A 17828-nucleotide genomic window follows, 5' to 3' on the forward strand; every position below is an offset into this window, starting at 1 on the left:
TCGACTGTCAGTGAACTCCTAGCGGCTCATCACCGGACGCTGCTGTCCGGCTCCTCGCATCCACTTTGGCCCCTGCCATCAAAATAGACCATCACTCATTCCAGCCAGCCGCGGAAAAACAGCTGCCTGACGACTCGCACTCTTCTTCGCTGCGACTTTGGTTCACCATCATATCCTGGATCGGCGTCTCTTTCCGAGATCTGCTTAGGACCCGATTCAGGCGCGCTCCAGCCTTGAGACGCGGTACCTTCAAGCTTCCCTACTGGGACACTGCAAGTACGGGAAGATCCATTCCAGTCTAGCAGCCCGCTTCTGTCGGCCCAGCCATTCCTCACGTCACACACCCTCACCTCTGGTCTGGCCCTTACAATGGACTGAGAACTACGCTTCCATTGGCTGTCCCCTTTACATCGCTGTCCCGACTGGCATCGTGTTCGGTTGCTATACCGAAGAGCTGCCTGTTCCGCCACAGCAGAATTATCTTGCGTTGACGCCCCGGCCCCATCATCTGACGGTTCTGGCATTTCCCTCTCGACACACGTGGGTACGCACTTCCTCAACGTCATGCGTAACTCACCATCTGGGTCGTCTGGAGGATTCGCACATGTACCACACGCTATTCGCACAACGACCTTGACTGCCCCACCTCTCTCACAAGAAGCGAGATCTCCTGGTTACGGATTGAACTCCTACATCCATTCTGCAGCATCCAGTACAGCGTCCGGCAGCGTAACCGAGATGCAAAATCACGACGCACCAAGCTTCGGGATATCATCATCGCAGATATCTTCGGCCAATTTGAATGCGCAGAAGCGGGCTTACAGACAACGAAGGAAGGATCCGTCATGCGATGCTTGCCGAGAGCGAAAAGTAAAAGTAAGTATGACTGCTTTGGTACGGTGTTCAAGCAAGAGGCGATCGGCTTTCAATAGTGTCGCAGTAAGAAGCGGGGACCACCTCTTGTCCCTGGCTACGTGATGCGCTTGCACCTGCGGTCACTCGATATGCGCGGTTGTACTCAAGTCGGCATCTTGGAATGGAGCACTGCAGGTACAGAATGGACAGCACGATCAAACGACCGTGTCGACTGTCGTGTCCCGCTGAGTCTATTTGCGAGATTTGATTGCCCAGAGCGCTGACCGTCGTCGCAGTGCGACGCCACAGAAACCTCAGCATGCTCTGAGTGCTCCAGCAGAAATCACAAATGCCAGTTCACCAAGGAAACAAATAGGCGGATGTCTTCGATCAAGTGAGCACACTGATAGGATCATGCTGGCGCATGCTAACAGCCCGTGCAGACAGGTCCAGGACCTCCAAAGCCAGATTGCGGAGTTGACACAGATGAATTCACAGCTACGAACAAAAACGATTACCAAAGAAGAGCCGACTGCAGAGCGCGCGGATACGAAACGTCGTCTCTCCGATCCACATAACGGACAACAGACCGCACGAGTTAAGCTCACAGCTACAGCCATGCGCGATTTTGATCACGTACGCAAAAATATTCAAACCCACTCACAGGGCATCTTCGAAACGCCTCATGTTCGAGCAAGTGCACCACTCGAAGAAGGATTGGGCTTACCAGAGGTACCTCCTCGGGCGGATTTCGCGCATTTGTCGAGGTCATACTTGAACCACGTGCACGCTTGGTATCCGGCTCTTCACTGGCCGACGTTTTCGCACCAAGTCGATGAAGTATACACTGCGCGCAGTTTCCACGGGATGCCTAGGGAATGGATCGGACTGTTCTTCGCAGTATTGGCATGCGGCAGCTTGGAAACCTCAGCGACACCTGGAAGTTCTCCGGCCACGTCTAGTAGAGCCTTGTCATTTTTCAATGTCGCAACCCAGGCGCTGACGCCATGGCCGCAAGATCTTACGATTGTTCATACGCAAGTAGCGTTGCTACTGAGTATCTTTGCTGCAGAGTGCAGCATGAAGGCGGTTGGACCCATGTGGCTGTCTAACGCCGTCAGAGCTGCACAGGAGCTGTGCATCAATACTGAACTTGAGTCTTGGCCCATGGTCGAAGGCGAGATCCGACGGAGGCTTTGGTGGTCGATCTACTCGCGAGACAGGTATGTGTGACTGACTACTGGACCCCGGAAAAAGCATCCGCTAATATCCTGCAGGATCACATCTTTTGAAGCCAACAAGCCAATGCTTATCAACGACAACGACTGCGACATCTCCTTACCTTCCCCCGCCGAAGATCGATACATTCAGCCCCAGGGCTTTTTCCGAACCCATGCGAACATAGCACCTTTCACCGGTTCACTGGCTATCATACAAGTTACCCGAATGTATGCCTCGTTGTACCAGGCCCTGAAGTCTAGCATGATTGCTCCTCAGACTCTGCAAAGCTTTGATCTGCAGTTTCGGTCAAGTGTGCAGCAGTTGCCAGAAGCGTATCAGACTAGCTCGACTGCTGCTCTAGAAACGGCTGCGCTACCACCACTTTTCGCCCTGCTTACCGCCCAGTACCACCTGTATCGACGTAACCTGTCACCTGTCTGTCACCTCACCGAGCGCAGAGAAGCCCTCCGACGATGTGCAAGCGTGGCCCAGGAGACCGCCAAATACATCTCGAGATCACTTCATAACCCACCAAAGGTAGAAGTGGATAAGAGCTGGTCTACAAGAGTGGCGCCTATTGCCAGTAACCAGACGTGCATTCATCTCTGGCGATGCATTCTGGTTCTGTGCCTTCACGGGGACTATGATGCGGCAATGATGTGTTCGCACATGCTAAGCGTTATTGGCAACCTGCGACAGATTGGCGTCGGATGCGGGAAAAATCTTGTCTTCGTTCTAGACAAGTTAGTGGACCGTATACGCAGCGGACGTGGCTCGCCTCAGCAGCTCGAACATGACGAGGAAATATTGGCCTACATCAGTGGAGATGTGCAGGCTAGCGTTGTACATGGCTGGGTATGGGCAGGTGAGGACCTGTCATCTACCAAATCACCTCGTGCTGCGTACGGCGCTCCCAGACATCCTGGCCAGGATCAGCATATGCACGAAGCAGTACCTCAGAGTTCATCCGCTGCTCTGCCTTCTGTCGAATGGGAGGGTTGGGGTAAAGTGGACCAGTTGATTCGACAATTGATGGACGAGGGCCGCCCGCGCACTGCACAGCCGCCGACGTACTACCCACCACCACATAATCCTGTCAAACGAGTTCAGCTCGGTCCTACCGACCAGTCACCGCCGAAGCCAGCGACCTTACCGAGCCCCGCACCGTCGAACGCAAGCCGAATTAGCATCGCGAACATCATATAAGCAGTGGATATTGAAGAGGGGGATAAATGAATGTGCTTCACGAAAGTGACATGCACAAGCGACGGCTCTCTTACGTTGCGCATTATGATTTGACCCTTAGCGTTTCCTTGGTCCATGGTCATATCTTGCAGATCTTCGCGTTGTTGCATTTGCATGCGTGTTGTGGAAGTAATTGGGAAGGAGCATACAGCATTGTCAGTTTCGGCTTTGCACAAGGCCGAAGGACCGGAGCATTTGCATTTGGCATCAGCACCCCTGCATCTTTTTTACAAAAGTAATACACCCACGGTCGGCGCCTAACACGACTCTATTCGCCAAGTTGATACACCATGCCTAGTCTTTGGCCAGCTGAGGCTGCATATGCATTTGAGGCTCTCTCCCCGCTGACCTAGGCCCGCGCCGCAGTCTCACCCGCAGATGCACCTTTAGCTTTCAGAAGATCGTCCAATCGAAGCCAGATCCTTCAACTCCGATGGGGCTTGGCAGACGATGGCTGCGAGAGACGGACCTGAAAGATCCTTGGCAGTGCATGCAAGTCGCTCGCGGGCACCTTTGCCGGCTGCAGCATGGCGCTGTGCCAATTGTTTAAGCTGAGTTAATCTTCTCTGCAACCGTCCACAACGACCTACTATACTGTATAATTGAAATCAAGTTTGCGGCGTCCCTGGCCCATCAAGAGCCTCGGCTGGTCGCCCCGCAGTAACATGGCAGCTACATGGCGTCACTTCATTTGTGGGCGGTGTGAACGTAAACCAAATCAAGCTCTTGTTGTGGCACAGCGCTAGAGAAATAAGCCTCTTAGTCCCCTATGACGATCTTCGAATGAGCTCTGGGCAAGGCACCGTGTTGTCAGCTGTGTATACACTGTCTCAGGCGTTTGCGCAACGAGCTGTAGAAGAGCACAGTGGTGGATCAGACGCAGAACTGCGGTTATTTGATTGACCGTCACCGTGACACGTAGCAGAGGAGCTGGCACGAGCTGGGAATGCCCGCAGTCGTGCCTTGGTGGCATGGTGGGGTAGCTAGCTGCGTCCCAAACACAGACGTAATCCCTCCTGCACCAGCATGCGTTAAAGCCACGAGTCCGCGCTCATCCGGTCTAAATACCTCATCCTTCTGCTCCGTAGCCTTCTCTCATCTTTTGTTTCTTCAATACCTTCTTTTCACAAGCCAATTGCCCTCTACCGTCACCATGGTACACATCAACAGAGTCGCTACCAACAAGGAGATTGAGTCCATCAGGTCTCAGTACGAGAACATTGACACCATCCCTCTTACTGAGGAGGAAGAGCATGATGACTTCACAGCCACGGTCTATGGCAGCAAGTATGCTGGTGAGGATCTGCCCCGCCATGAGATGCCTGAGCGAGAGATGCCGGCTGCTGTTGCACACCGAATGATCAAGGACGACCTCACGCTCGACGGGACACCGACCCTCAACTTGGCATCGTTCGTCACCACATACATGGAGAAGGAGGTCGAGGAGCTCATGGTGTAAGTATGGGAGGTATATCGACTCGGTCGGTCTCTGACAGCAATGCAGTGACGCCTTCTCCAAGAACTTCATCGACTATGAAGAATACCCCGTCAGCGCTGATATCCAGAACCGTACGTCCGAGACACATGTACGTGAGAGGGTAATGGCTAAGCTACAACAGGATGCGTGTCTATGATCGCTCGGCTGTTCAATGCCCCATCTCATGATGAGGCGAACACAATCGGCACCTCGACTATCGGTTCCTCGGAAGCCATTATGGTGCGTCAAACATATTAAACTGAAGACTAGCGGCAACTGATATGCTGCAGCTGGCAGTGCTCGCCATGAAGAAGCTCTGGCAGAAGAAGCGCAAGGCCGAGGGCAAGTCGACCGAGAACCCCAACATGATCATGAACTCGGCCGTGCAGGTCTGCTGGGAGGTCAGTACTGAGCCGTAAATATTTACTACTGGATACTGACTGGATTACAGAAAGCCTGCAGGTACTTTGATGTTGAGGAGAAGTACGTCTACTGCACCAAGGACCGCTACGTGATCGACCCTCAGGAGGCTGTGGATCTGGTGGACGAGAACACCATTGGTATCTGTACTATCCTGGGCACAACTTACACCGGGGAGTACGAGGATACAAAAGCCATCAACGACCTCCTCATCGAGCGTAACATTGATGTCAACATTCACGTCGATGCTGCGTCGGGTGGTTTCGTCGCTCCATTTGTCAAACCTGATCTTCTGTGGGACTTCCGTCTCGAGAAGGTCACATCAATCAACGTATCTGGCCACAAGTATGGTCTCGTATACCCCGGCGTTGGATGGGTCGTGTGGCGCGACCCACAGTACCTTCCCAAGGAATTAATTTTCAACATTAACTACCTTGGCGCCGACCAGGCGTCCTTCACACTCAACTTCTCGCGCGGAGCATCGCAGATCATCGGGCAATACTACCAGTTGATCCGCCTTGGAAAGCGAGGCTACAGGAGGATTATGCTGAACTTGACACGTATCTCTGACTACCTTGCTGCGAACCTCGAGAACCTTGGCTTCATCGTCATCAGCCAGAGGAAGGGCGAGGGTCTGCCGCTGGTCGCTGTCCGTCTCGACGAGGATCTCGGCAAGCATTACGACGAGTTCGCCGTGTAAGCCACACCTTAGTGTCCATTGAACTGTATTAACAACAAGACAGTGCTCACCAGCTCCGCGAGCGCGGCTGGGTCGTCCCCGCGTACACCATGGCGCCGCACTCTGAGAAGATGAAGCTGATGCGCATCGTTGTGCGCGAGGACTTTACAAAGTCGCGGTGCGATGCATTGATTGCCGACTTCAAGCTTGCTCTGCAGACACTCGACCAGCTGGACGCAAAGAAGATCGAGGAGCACAAGGAGTAAGTCACTCAACAAACTTTTGTAAGCGGAAGGTGTGATATTGACGCGTCATAGGCACCAATTCGCCCTGCGCCGCCGTACGACGCTTCATCAGCCCGAGGCCAAGAAGAGCACGAAAGACATGTATGGAGATGAGGATCACAGTCTGCAGGGTCAGCACGAGAAGACTCATGCTGTGTGCTGAGCGTGCAAGCGCTCGAGTTAGCTCATTGCAGGCACGGATAAGAGGCGATGAGGCTAATGAAATTAGAAAGGCCCAATACATGCCATTGTTCGATGGTGACGAGCCTTTAGTTTTGTTCTTTTCACGCCTTGAACCCCCGATCGAGCACAGCTTTAGCAGCGGTTGACCAAGGGAAAGTCCGAAAACCTAACTGTGAAGGACGATGTCTTCTGCGCGCTCTTTGTGAGCATACAATCCCTCGTTTTTCTCCTTAATTCTTAAAAGTCTATCACCATTGTCCAGGTTGAAAAATGGTGAGGTTTCTCAGCTATGTTCTGAGTAACTTTGCAAAGTAATATACAGAGATGACCTGTCAGTCTCTTCCAGCCAACGCCGAAAAGCAAAAGTGTACTCAAGCATGTCCTTGAGGAAGTGGACATTCGCATTCCGAAGCTCTCCTGTACAAACGGCCATCTATCGCCGCTAGATTTCCTCCCAACACCCTCAACCTTCTCATGGTCTCAAAGCCTTGCAGGACACGATGAAATCCTTCTACCAGATCAAAGTGGCGAAGCTAGGAGGCGATGCACCGTCTCCACAACTCCGCTTAGGCAGTCCCCGTACAGCCTGTGCTCAAATCGTGTGCGTGCGTACATGTTCCCGCCAGCTCGGTGGAGGTGGACAGCGATATCGAGAATTGTAGGATCAAGTGCAATGCTTCGAAACCTCCGCCGAACTCTGCTATGCCACTCTACACGTTTCCTGGGTATTCAAAATGAAAACCTTGGCACTGATGCATTGTGGAGCTCCTCAGCACTGTGTAGAAGTACCCATGGGTGGAATGAATTTATTCTTCGCCACTCTGATTTTGTCCTGTAACTATTCTGGAAGATGACGCAAAGTGCCCATATGTGCCCAGTCCGCGTCGTCGAAACAGCCACGGAAGCTTGCGATGTGTTTCTGTATCGAGCGAAGTCTGGTCCGAGATTGATGTGTTCTCCTCCCTAGATACTACGAAGTCACATTATGGACTGCTCCGTTTCCTGCCCTTATGGACAGGTTGTGTTCTTCAAAAGTGTTCCTCGCACCCAGCTATGCGGCTCTCGTGTGCTGCAACTGTCTAGAACGGACCAAGGCTTCGTATCAAGGCCGGTGATCAGCAGATTTTGAAGCCTACAAGAAGAAGGTCGGGTTACTATGCATACACACCGAAGGGGTATTTCTCCACACAAGCCACCGCTTGCGTAACGTATTTGCTTACGCCTTCCATGATGAAAGCGCAACGTTTTTCGAAAGCAATTCCTGTATTATATCGAGATGACTGTCTCTCGCTCTCGTGTCGTTCATATCATGCGGGCTGTCACGGCCGTCTCGAGATTGACTTTTCCAAGCCTATGGATTGCAATCTTTCAATCGAAGCTTTGACAAGCCAGTCTACTGCAAGTCTGCGATCGCATTCCCCATGACGTCCACCTTCTTGTTCGATATGACTTCCAATACTCGCCTACTTCCGCTATTCTCAGAGCACAACCGCAAACCCTCCACCTGATCCAAAATGGGATGCAGCTCGTATGGAAGAGAAGGCCTGGAAGGACGTGCTGCTTCTTCCCAGAGTCTGGCCTCCCGCACAATCATGTCCCTGGCACTTGATCAGACCTACGGTATAAGGGCATGTGGCCAAGCAGTCTCAAGGTCTCACCTTGACTACCAAATTCCTTGCGGAATCTCCTTGCACGCTTATTCAGTTCCTGCGTCTTACCTCAATTCCCGAAAACCAATTACGCCCTCACTGATGCCGCCATTCTCCGTGCGCTCAACAGCACCGAGCTGAAGTTTGATGTTTTCTCTGGCCAACGAGTGAATAAGATACGGAAATCACAATGCTATGTTTCAGCAGGCAGTGGAAGTGTTCGCATATCTCTCAGCTCTGCTTTGTCCGCCTTTTGCACCTGCATAAAGTTGTATGATCAATTGCAATGTGTCAAAGGGACGAGAAGCTCCAACGATGATCTGCTTGCCGTTTTTGCTTCTGTCAAAATAGAACCATCTACAATTGACTCGATACAAGCACGATCAGCGAGCACGTTCAGGTGCGTGTACATGTCCGAACCCAGATTCCCCTCAACACGGAGAGTTACGCACGTGCGCCACGGACAGGGCTTGTCTGGCCGCCGTCCCGCGCCGCATCGAGAAGTCGAGAGCCTGGAGCAGTGGTGCTGGGACGTCATGCTTCGACGGTGGATAGGTCTTCGGCGGCGACAAGCACACGCTTCTCCGACGTGTGTCGTTCGTTACTCACCACGCCGCTTGCGACGCTGTATCCGACGCGCGTTCACACGGGGCAATAGTGTGTACATGTTCCCATCTCTCAGGCTACACTGCACTGCACGACACTATCCGTTCTCCTCGACCACATGATCAGCGCACGTATTTGAGAACAAAAAAAGTGCCAAAAGACGATACATTTTTGCTTTTGCGTTACATATCTATTTCGCTCAAATCAACATCTCAAACCCATGCATCGCTGCGCATCTACAGCTCATCGCGCGTCGCCTGTCCAGCATAGTCCTTCATCTGGTCCTCGTCCAACTCGACGCCGGCCTTCTTCAGCGCCTCCCTGAGCTCGTCCTGCGTCGGCCCGCGGTCGCCGTGTGCCTCGGCGTTCGGGCCGTCGTTCTTGACGTCCTCAGTCTCGGGCTCGGCGTGGGTGTCGGCGGGCTTGTCAGTCTTGCTCTTCTTTGCCTTTGCGGGCTTCTTGGCCTTGGGCTTGGACGAGGCCTTGGGCTTGGGCGGCTTGAAGTGCCTCATTTTCTTCGTCATCATCTCCATGACGACGTCATCGAGTTCCTTCTTGTACGCCTTGAGCTGCTCGACGGTCAGGATGGGCTCCTCGTGGCTGGCGAGCTTGCCCTGCTTGGCGCGCGTCTCCTCGAGCCATTTCTTGGCCTTCTCGGTGGCGTCGGAGATCTTGGTGCGGTCGGCTTCGGTGTAGATCTCAGGGACTTCTTCTAGCTCGGGAGCGGCGGACGCGGAGGGTGCGGACTCGGTGTCCTCCTCCTCAAGCTCGTCGAGTGGGTCGACAGAGGGGGATGCGGAGGGCGAGGCAGAGGAGGAAGACGCTGCCTCGGCGCTCTTGGTAATGTAGACGGCACGCTCAGCCATCTGGTCCACAACAAGAGCATCGACCTCCTTCATGCCGGCAATGGTCTCCTCGAGGTCAGTGATCGCACCGGGACGCTTCCACGACTCACGCCTGCGGCGAAGGACGGGGTTGACAATGTCCTCAAGCTCCTTGAGCTTGGCGCGGAGGGACTTCTCATCAGCGTTGGGGCCCTCGGAGTAGACCCACTCGGAGGCAGCGTTGAGCTTGTCTTCGAGCTGAGTGAGGACATCCTTAGTCGTGACGGCAGTGAAGTCGTCGTCATCAAAGTAGTCACGGGCGCGGTAAGTGTAAGCCTCGAGAGAGTTGAGGACTTCCTCACGAACGCGACGAGCCTTGTCAGAGGCATCGAAGGCGGCGAGTCTTCATCACGTTAGCATTGGTACAAGGCTCATCTGGGCTCGTGCTTACCTATCCTGCATCTTCTTGAAGTCCTTGCGGGCGTGCTTCTCGTAGCCAAGATGCTTGACATCAAAGGTGATGGCAGATCTAACAGTCCTCTTCTTAGGCTTTCCATCGTCAGATGCCTCAGCCGCCGCGGCAGAAGAGGACTTGGAGCCCTTGGACGACGTGGACGAAGAGGCAGACGCAGAAGAGGCAGACGCAGAAGAGGCAGACTCAGAAGAGCTCTCACTCTCCTTGAGTGCCTCCTGATCCTTCTTGCCACCCATACCGAACAAGTTCTTGACGCCATCGACGATCCCTGCCTTGGCCTCAGTAGCCTCGCAAGTAACCCATGCAGACGTGACCTCAGGAGTACCAGTGACAGGGCTGAGCCTGACCTGGACGTAGTTGCTAAATGAATCGCGCTCGCAACCCTCGTTGTCAATCAGCTTGGTGACAGTCTCAGTCAAGTTCAGGCTCTTGAACAGAAGAGTAGGCTCCTTGGTATCCTTGCCGCTAGCGCTAGGAACAGACTGGTGGACGGTGAACTCGAACTCGCCCATCATGTTGAAAGGCAGGTCCTTGGTAGCGCCGAGCTTGGTGCTGGGAGTAAAGATGTTCTGGTTCTTGGTCCGGAGGTTGTGCTTGTACTCGATGCTGTGGCTGTAGCCCTGAGTGTCCGAGTCGCGGATTTCCTTGACGCGGAACGAGGGGCTCAGACCAGCGGCCTTGAAGGCTGCGCCAAAGACAGCGGCCTCGTCCGAGTTGACGTTGGCCCTGATCTTCTCCTTGCCAGCAAGAGCCTCGAGGCGAGCCTGGACGAAGGGTGTACGAGTGGCACCGCCGTGGACAATGACAGAGTCGATGTCCGCAATGGTCAGACCAGCAAGTTCGAGAGCCTTCTTGACGGGGACATCAATGCGGACGGAGATGTCGGCCGTAAGCTGCTCAAACTTGGTGCGGTCCAGCTTGTACTTGAAGTCAATGTCCTCGAAGAACGACTCAAACGAGGCCTGCGTGGCCTGGTTGGCGCTAAGAACTTGACGGATCCTCTCCGCCTCCTTGAACATCTTCGCAGCGGTACGTCCATGACTGCGGACCTGCTCAGCGGTGATGGAAGCGCTCTTCGCAGCCGGGAGCCCAAGGAAAGTGTCGACGATATCGTCCACGATGAGCGAGTTCAACGCATCACCGCCCAGTGTCCTGTCCCAGCTCGCTCCCAGAACATTGACTTCCTGGACAGTCTTGTTGCGCTTGCCAACGTCCTTGACGCTCCTGCCCTGGAACTGCAGGACAGTCGCAGAGGCCGATCCAGCGCCCATATCGAACACAAGGTTGACCTCAGGCTGGCCGGGGTCCTTCTTGTCGTTGACGACGGGAAACGTCCTGCCAGTTGCGTAGTTGACACCGACGGCCACGCCATCGCTGACGACACTGAGGACCTTCAAGCCCGCCAGCTTCGCCGAGACGTCGAGCGCGCGCCTCTCCTCGACAGTGTAGAAGGGAGGAACGGTGAAGACGACATCCTGAACATCGTAGCCCGTGCCAGCCAGGGCCTTTGCGTTCTCGCGCACATTCTTCAAGACCATGCCAAGCACCTCTTCGACGGAGAAGCTCTTCTCGTCGTCCTGGGAGAAGATGCCGCTCTTGAAGCTGACCGTCTTGCGTCCCGCTGTGTCTGCAATTTCGATCGCGGGGTATCTGCCGCTGTAGGTCTTGACCGCATCGCTGCCGCTCGAAGCGCCGAGGAGGTGCTTCAGGTTGGGGTATACGTCGCCGGGGAAGCGCGCCTGGAGGGCAATGGCGTCGGCGCCGTAGAAGCGTTCGGGGAACGAGCCCTCGGGAAGCGCGCCGCTCTTGAGGGGCTTGAAGGCGATAGCAGACGTCTCTTTGCGGCGCGAGTCCTTTGTGAGGACGATCTCGAGGGGAACGCCGGGCTTGACGAGGGCGGCCTTGATGTATTCGGTGCCCAGGTCGACGCCCAGGACGGCCGAGGCAGCCGAGGCGGTCGACGAGAAGAGAAACAGCAGGCCGAGCAGCGTGGCTGCGGGGGAGAGGCTATTTCGCCGGCGTCCTGGAGGCGCCATATTGTGTGGTTGAGGTGCGCGAGAGTTGCGGTGTGTCCTCGAGGTGGGACGCTGAACAGCGCGCGCGGGGAGATCAAATGGGCACCAACACAAACGCTCGCAACACAAGACTCGAGATGGTAGACGCCAAAGACAAGCAGGCGGGAATTATCCCAGTGAAGCAAAAATGGTAGTGAGCTGTGCCGTACAGTGGTACATGCAGCGTGAGGGACAAGTGTTTCGGCGAGGTGCAGCTTAAAGGAACGCCGGAGCTTTATGACACGCTGGCTCCAACGTCGGTGAAAGGCCACATTGACGACGGGCGGATGCCAACTCTCACGAATCACAAAAGCGTATTGGATTGGATCGAATGCTGGTCACGCTTACATTGCTTTAATAATTGCCGGTGCCTGAAACACTGCGGGACAACGGTGCCCATCTGTCTCGCTATTGAGTGCTCGCTCTTCCTTCATGTCTCTGGCCAATCGGTGGTCTCGCTTCGCCGCAGCTGGGCAGCCCTCAGAGCTCCGTGTCCCCCCCCTACGCTTCACGCGGACCTGAGATTGGCGAGTGCCATGCTTCCCAAACCCAAGGCAACTGCCTGACCGGAAGCCATGGTGTTACGTTCTAGGCATAGATTCCCCAGGGCCGCTCAGATACCGCGGTTGAACTCGACCTTTCCATCTTGACCACCGCGCGCATGGAACTCCGGCTCCAACGAGGTCGCGCTCACGCTCTCCCTCTGCGGGAATGCACCAAGAGCCAGCGGCAGCGCAAAGACACTCGTGGCGAAGATCAGACCCAGATTGACTGGCATCGTCATCCTCGGCCTCTGCTTCAGCCACTCCGTCTTCTGCAGCCTGACCAAGATCAGAGGTGGCAGGACCATGACGGGTGTCGCATTGAGCACGCGACTGATAGCTGTCTCTCCCACTGCGATCGTGGCCGCCTTCTTGCTCTTTCCCAGAGGCGTGACCTCCAAGTCGCCGCTCGCAACGCGCTGCTTCTCCTCGTCGGTCAGGACGGGGAACACGGGGATGCCGTGCTTGATCTCCTCACCGCGCATGAGGAAGACATTGAGCACACCGGCGCAGGCGACGGCCGCAAAGGGGACGAGGCGGCCGGCGATGAGCTTTGCGTTCGGCGACAGGCTCTTCAGGCGGGGAACGGTGGCGTTGAGGCCGTATGCGACACCGCACGATGCGCTGACGGCGAGGAAGTAAGACTTGGCGATTGTTGCCGTGGAGAGCGGCGTGGCCTTGTTGGCGTTGGAGTAGTTGACGGCGACGTTGAGCGACTGGTTGGCGACCTGCCAGCCGAGAGTTCCTGCTGTCTGCGCCCCCTTAGCTCGTGAACCCAGGCTCGAATTGACGTGTTGCGTACCGTGAGGTTGGGTGTGAGCATGCCGACTGTGACGACCATGTTGGTCAGTACGAAGGCTGACATGCGGCACGGCAGCAGGACCGGCTCGCCCGTGTCTTGCTTGTCATCAGCTCTGTGTTCCTGCGCCTTCAAGGGCAATCGCGCGTACCGGGGTGTATTGTCGAGTCGATGATCTTCTTCGCGCTCCACAGCTCAGGCGTCATGTCCTGCATCTTGCCCGTCTTGTACGCGGTAACGAGTTGTTTGGCATTTTCGAGGCCCGCCGAGGAGGTGAAGAGAGTCCTGCATCGTGTGTGGTCAGTCGTGTAGTCTTTGAGGTTTGCCGAATGCTGAACAGTCATGGTATGCGTGCCGTCTACGAGGAGAACACGTGCAGGGCACGAATGCGAGTCAAAGATCGTGGACTCACCACGCCTTGCGTGTCCGATGTCACATCAATCGCCGCGCAGCTGTCTCACCTCGGGTCTGCGATGTTGGCCGCATGCTGCACGCGGCCCCAGTACGTCGAGAGGTCATACTGGGAGCTGGGGAGGTCGCGCGTTCCGGGCAGAGAGGACGTCATGGCTATAGACAGTACTTCGAGGCAGTGGCAGCCTCGTCGACTTTGCGCAGCTTCTTATCGGTGTTGGGTGGTGGAGTGCGCAGTCGTTCACGAAAATGTCCCTTCGCCAGAGACCCCGATTAGATACCGGTAGGGCGAGGTCGGCGGTGAGCTTCGACGCGCAAGCGATCCCAGGCCCCAATCGTCGATTAGAACATCTCATCATTGTCGCCGTGTCAAGCTTGCTGCAGTGTTTTCTTTCAAAGGCACAGTGATATTATTCTTTCCTCTTCAAATTCACGCGCGTCTATATGGCGCACTCAATGCAATGTCGCTAAAAATCTGAAGACGATGCCATGTAAGGCGGTAGATGCAGGTATACGCGAAGACAAAATGGAAGAACAAAGCCACACAGTTTTCGCAGCCCGGGCCGTAAATGTCGTATCAGTAAATCGATCATCTTTTCTTCTTCTTGTCCTTGGGATTGGGCGGTGGCGTTCCCAGGATAGCGTCAAAGGTTCTGCTGGGGTCGCTGCTCGACTGCGGTCGGTTGACTGGTGCAGTTGGCGGTGAGATGCCAGGTGGCAGAGGTAAAGCCTCGAGCCCCAGGTTCATGACGCTGTTGCGATTGTTCTGGTCGCGAGGGCTCTGCGATCGAGGTCGCAGCTGCGCTGACGACGGGTCCAGCATGCTAGGCGGTTGAGGTAGCGGTGCAGCGGTACCGTTGAGCTCTTGCATAGCTGCGTTGAGCAGTGTGTCTTTCGCAGCCCACTCCTGCGCCCTCTTCCAACAATGGGAGCGCCTGAACACACCCTCGACACCGTGCTCGACAATGTCAGTTGGCAGGCTGACGACCTGAGCACCACCCTGAACACCAAACCATGTTCGCGCTCTGGTTGTGTCATCACGGACCCAGGGGATACCACTGCGCGGGACCTCGCACAGGAAGTACTCAACCCCCTCAGTAAAACGTACACCAGGTGCGTCGACTACCAGCATGGGCAGTGATTGGAGCACTGCGTAGACAAACAGCCACTGTCCGCTTCGAAGCTCCCACAGCTCATCCATGTTTGATCCCGACGCCTGCTTCTTCTCGAAAGTGAGGAATGCCTCCAAGAACGGTGTCATCTGACGCGCATCCGCATTGGTCGCATTTTGCAGCATCTTCATGAGTTCGTCGCTCTTGAGCTTCTTACCTCGCGTTTTGGCGTCCTTCTTGTCGTCGCCAGTGGGATAATCAGGACGAATGCCGTTGAGAGTAGGATACAAAGGCAGGTCGAACGGAATCGGTGGCTGCACAGGCGGCGTGCTTCGATCGTACTCGCTGAGCGTCTTGCGCATAGCACGGGCGTTGACAGCTACAAAACCCATGCCCTCGTCCTCCACTAGGAACCCATCAGCGGTCCTATTTGTCAAATCCTTGCGGTCGACGAGCAAGTCGTACAGACTGGAGAGGTCGCAGTACATGTCTCGCAAGACCAGCCGGTTGAGGCCATTGGTCGTGAGGTTGTTCTTCTTGTTTCGAGCTTTCGGTAGCCACGAGCCATACTTGTGTTTGTAGTAATCAATCATCCAGCTCCTTGTGCTCATGAAGGCAGACCGCCACCTCTTGAAGCCGATCATCTTGCCCTCCGCCGCCATGGCACTGTTCATAATTCCGGAGAAAATTGCGGCAAACTCAAAGTCTTTCAGCTTGAGGTTGATGTTGTTCTCGCGGTTGTCCAAGTCCAGAGCTGCTCGTGCCATGCGAGTGCCTGTCTTCGGACTGATCATGTGCCATTTGGGTGAGTCTAGGCTCTTCACGTCGTCGTACTTGCCAACTGCGTGCACAAAGCCTTCGGTGTAGAGTCTCATGGAGCGCATCGTCTCGCCGAGCACAATGGCTTCGATCGTCTTCTCGCGGCTCTGTCTGACATCCGCCATGTTCAGCTCATCCACGTAAGCGTCAAAGCTTGAAGCAGCGACCTCACCAAAAGTGGATCCGTCGACATTGGAGAAGGCATAGTGGTTCAGGATGTCGGCGATGCGCAGGAAAATATCAAACATGTCCGAATGTTGGGGTGTTGCAACGAGCGACTGGCCTACAAGGAAAGCGAAGAAGTTGCGGTAGGTCACCAAGATGTCGGTGTCCTTCAGTGTCAGACGTGGCTCATGTGGAGTGATGGCGTCGTCCGAGCTCAGCGCAATCGGCATGTACATGTGCCTCTCGGTGTGGTCGTCCTCGGTTGCATCGCTGAGTGCTCTCGATCCCTTCGATCCGTCTGAACCGTCTATTTGACTCTGGTCTGGAGAGGCGGTGCGCGACATCTCTTGCCCTCCCTCAGTAGAGACCGGGCGCGAGCTGCGCACTGGTACCTCGTGTGGTGATGCGACAACATCGTCGCTGTAGAGGGTTCCGTGCACGAGGCGGGTGAGCGGTTCCGAAGCTGCGTATACAGAGGAGTCGATCTTGAACGAAGGACCCTTGCCCGAAGTCCGTGGAAAGAGGTAAACAAATGTGTCACCTTGGTCGTCCCACAGTTCTGGCACCTGCGCTGTCCGTTAGCATTTTCCACGTGGAACAAGCCGCTAGGCCGACAACTCGCGCAACACACCTTCTCGCCGTTCAACAGCATCGTCAGATTGTACGGCACCTTACCCTTGTGCCCAACAATCCACGCAAGCGGACTGTTCGCTCCGCCTGCGCGGCTGAGGTCGACTGAGCTGCCATTGCTGCTTCCGAACAGTCCGCTCTTCCGCCTGAGTTTCCTCAGTTTCCCTTCGTTTTCTACTCCGAGGTTTGGTGTGCCTGGCCGGCTGCCAAAGCCACCAGGGGACGAGCTGCGCGACGCCACATCGAGGTGTGGAGGGGGTTCGAGAGGCTCGAGGGCTGGTGAGCCCACAGGCTGGATGGTCAGCAGATTTGGGGGTGACTGGCGGCGCTGCGGGGACGGCGGCGGGTATTCGGGTGCTGTGAGGTGTGTCGCAGACTGCTGCGTCGACGCGGAGGCTGCTGAGGAGATGCGGGTCTTCACTTTGCTAAGGCGACCGCTGGATTCCGACGAAGCCGTAGAGTTGCTCTGATGAGGCTCTGAAGAACTCCCGCCCAGGGAGAACAGGCTCGAGAGCCGGTGGCTCGACTTCTTCTTGTCACCCATTATGGAAGACACCTCAGGACCTGGAGACGGAACAAACGGGGGGGTGGACGACGGCTATGGGGGCGCCTGTGGAGTGATCACAGTATACTACACAAGCATGTAGGCTACGGTGCAAGGCGAAATAGCAAATAGAGCTCTACGCAAGGTCGGCCGGCCGCTGCGGATACATGTACTGCGCGGAAAATCGTCAGACTAGAGTAGGGCCTAAGCATGCTATATTTGATCTCTCAATGCCGTCGCAGATCCGGTGGGCGGTGTCGCAGAGGGCCCAAACTTCGTCATCGTCTTATCCCAGTCGGAGCTGCGCTAAGCATGGTAGGCAATTTTCTTCGCCACAGCATGCATTCATTGCAGCTGCCTGTCATATGCGGCCTTTCACTCTCAGCTAATCCTCGATTGGTTCGATGTTCTGCTTTTCAAATTCGTATTTGTGGAACTCTCTGCGGACATCCTTTCAGCCCCTTCAGAGTACCTACGATCTTCCCCGGCGGCCATGGACCGTCGCTTTGGGACCTGCGCCTCGCTACAGCATGCAACTGAGCCCCGCAAGGATCGCAGCGGGACCCACGGCCGGTCATGTCTGCGGTGATACTACTGGCACTTGAACCAACACACTCTGACACTGTCAATGACTGCCACTGTCTCCATTCCATCACCCGTGACAGTAAGCGTACTGCACGCGCATCCAATACTCTTTGTGCGAGCATAGGGCTGAAGCGTCGTGCTACCGTTGCTTTTTTTACACATCCACCCAACAAACAGGACGAAGCATGGGCCGGCAGGCAAGCGGGGTGACGTATACGCTTACGGCCTTAGCAGCCGCCTCGTGGATCC

General features: G+C 55.4%; 5 protein-coding genes across 5 annotated transcripts; 2 read left to right on the top strand and 3 right to left on the bottom strand.

The window, feature by feature from the left end:
* Positions 1-886: 886 nt before the first annotated feature.
* On the top strand, positions 887-3775 carry M421DRAFT_350669 (uncharacterized protein). Its single transcript, XM_033589571.1, has 3 exons — positions 887-1249; positions 1299-2078; positions 2133-3775. The coding sequence occupies exons 1-3, from the start codon at positions 1236-1238 to the stop codon at positions 3280-3282; spliced, it is 1944 nt and encodes a 647-aa protein (XP_033442943.1). The 5' UTR covers positions 887-1235; the 3' UTR covers positions 3283-3775.
* Positions 3776-4474: 699 nt separating this feature from the next.
* Positions 4475-6344, top strand: M421DRAFT_77399 (glutamate decarboxylase; the record flags this gene model as incomplete). The annotated part of the gene is made up of 7 exons (XM_033597318.1): positions 4475-4776; positions 4826-4890; positions 4941-5038; positions 5089-5199; positions 5250-5914; positions 5962-6159; positions 6215-6344. The coding sequence occupies 7 exons, from the start codon at positions 4475-4477 to the stop codon at positions 6342-6344; spliced, it is 1569 nt and encodes a 522-aa protein (XP_033442944.1).
* A 2426-nt stretch (positions 6345-8770) lies between these two features.
* Positions 8771-12250, bottom strand: M421DRAFT_426624 (chaperone protein dnaK). Its single transcript, XM_033594457.1, has 2 exons — positions 9895-12250; positions 8771-9846 (listed from the first exon to the last, which is right to left on the bottom strand). Exons 1-2 carry the CDS (start codon positions 11952-11954, stop codon positions 8856-8858), a joined length of 3051 nt encoding a protein of 1016 aa, XP_033442945.1. The 5' UTR covers positions 11955-12250; the 3' UTR covers positions 8771-8855.
* Positions 12251-12300: 50 nt separating this feature from the next.
* On the bottom strand, positions 12301-14084 carry M421DRAFT_426625 (sideroflexin-5). Its single transcript, XM_033594458.1, has 4 exons — positions 13775-14084; positions 13465-13598; positions 13317-13411; positions 12301-13266 (listed from the first exon to the last, which is right to left on the bottom strand). The coding sequence occupies exons 1-4, from the start codon at positions 13876-13878 to the stop codon at positions 12586-12588; spliced, it is 1014 nt and encodes a 337-aa protein (XP_033442946.1). The 5' UTR covers positions 13879-14084; the 3' UTR covers positions 12301-12585.
* Positions 14085-14094: 10 nt separating this feature from the next.
* On the bottom strand, positions 14095-17239 carry M421DRAFT_426627 (uncharacterized protein). Its single transcript, XM_033594459.1, has 2 exons — positions 16452-17239; positions 14095-16386 (listed from the first exon to the last, which is right to left on the bottom strand). Exons 1-2 carry the CDS (start codon positions 16992-16994, stop codon positions 14314-14316), a joined length of 2616 nt encoding a protein of 871 aa, XP_033442947.1. The 5' UTR covers positions 16995-17239; the 3' UTR covers positions 14095-14313.
* Positions 17240-17828: the final 589 nt, after the last annotated feature.

Source organism: Didymella exigua (genome assembly GCF_010094145.1).
Source record: "Didymella exigua CBS 183.55 unplaced genomic scaffold M421scaffold_62, whole genome shotgun sequence".
Lineage (NCBI taxonomy): Eukaryota > Fungi > Ascomycota > Dothideomycetes > Pleosporales > Didymellaceae > Didymella > Didymella exigua.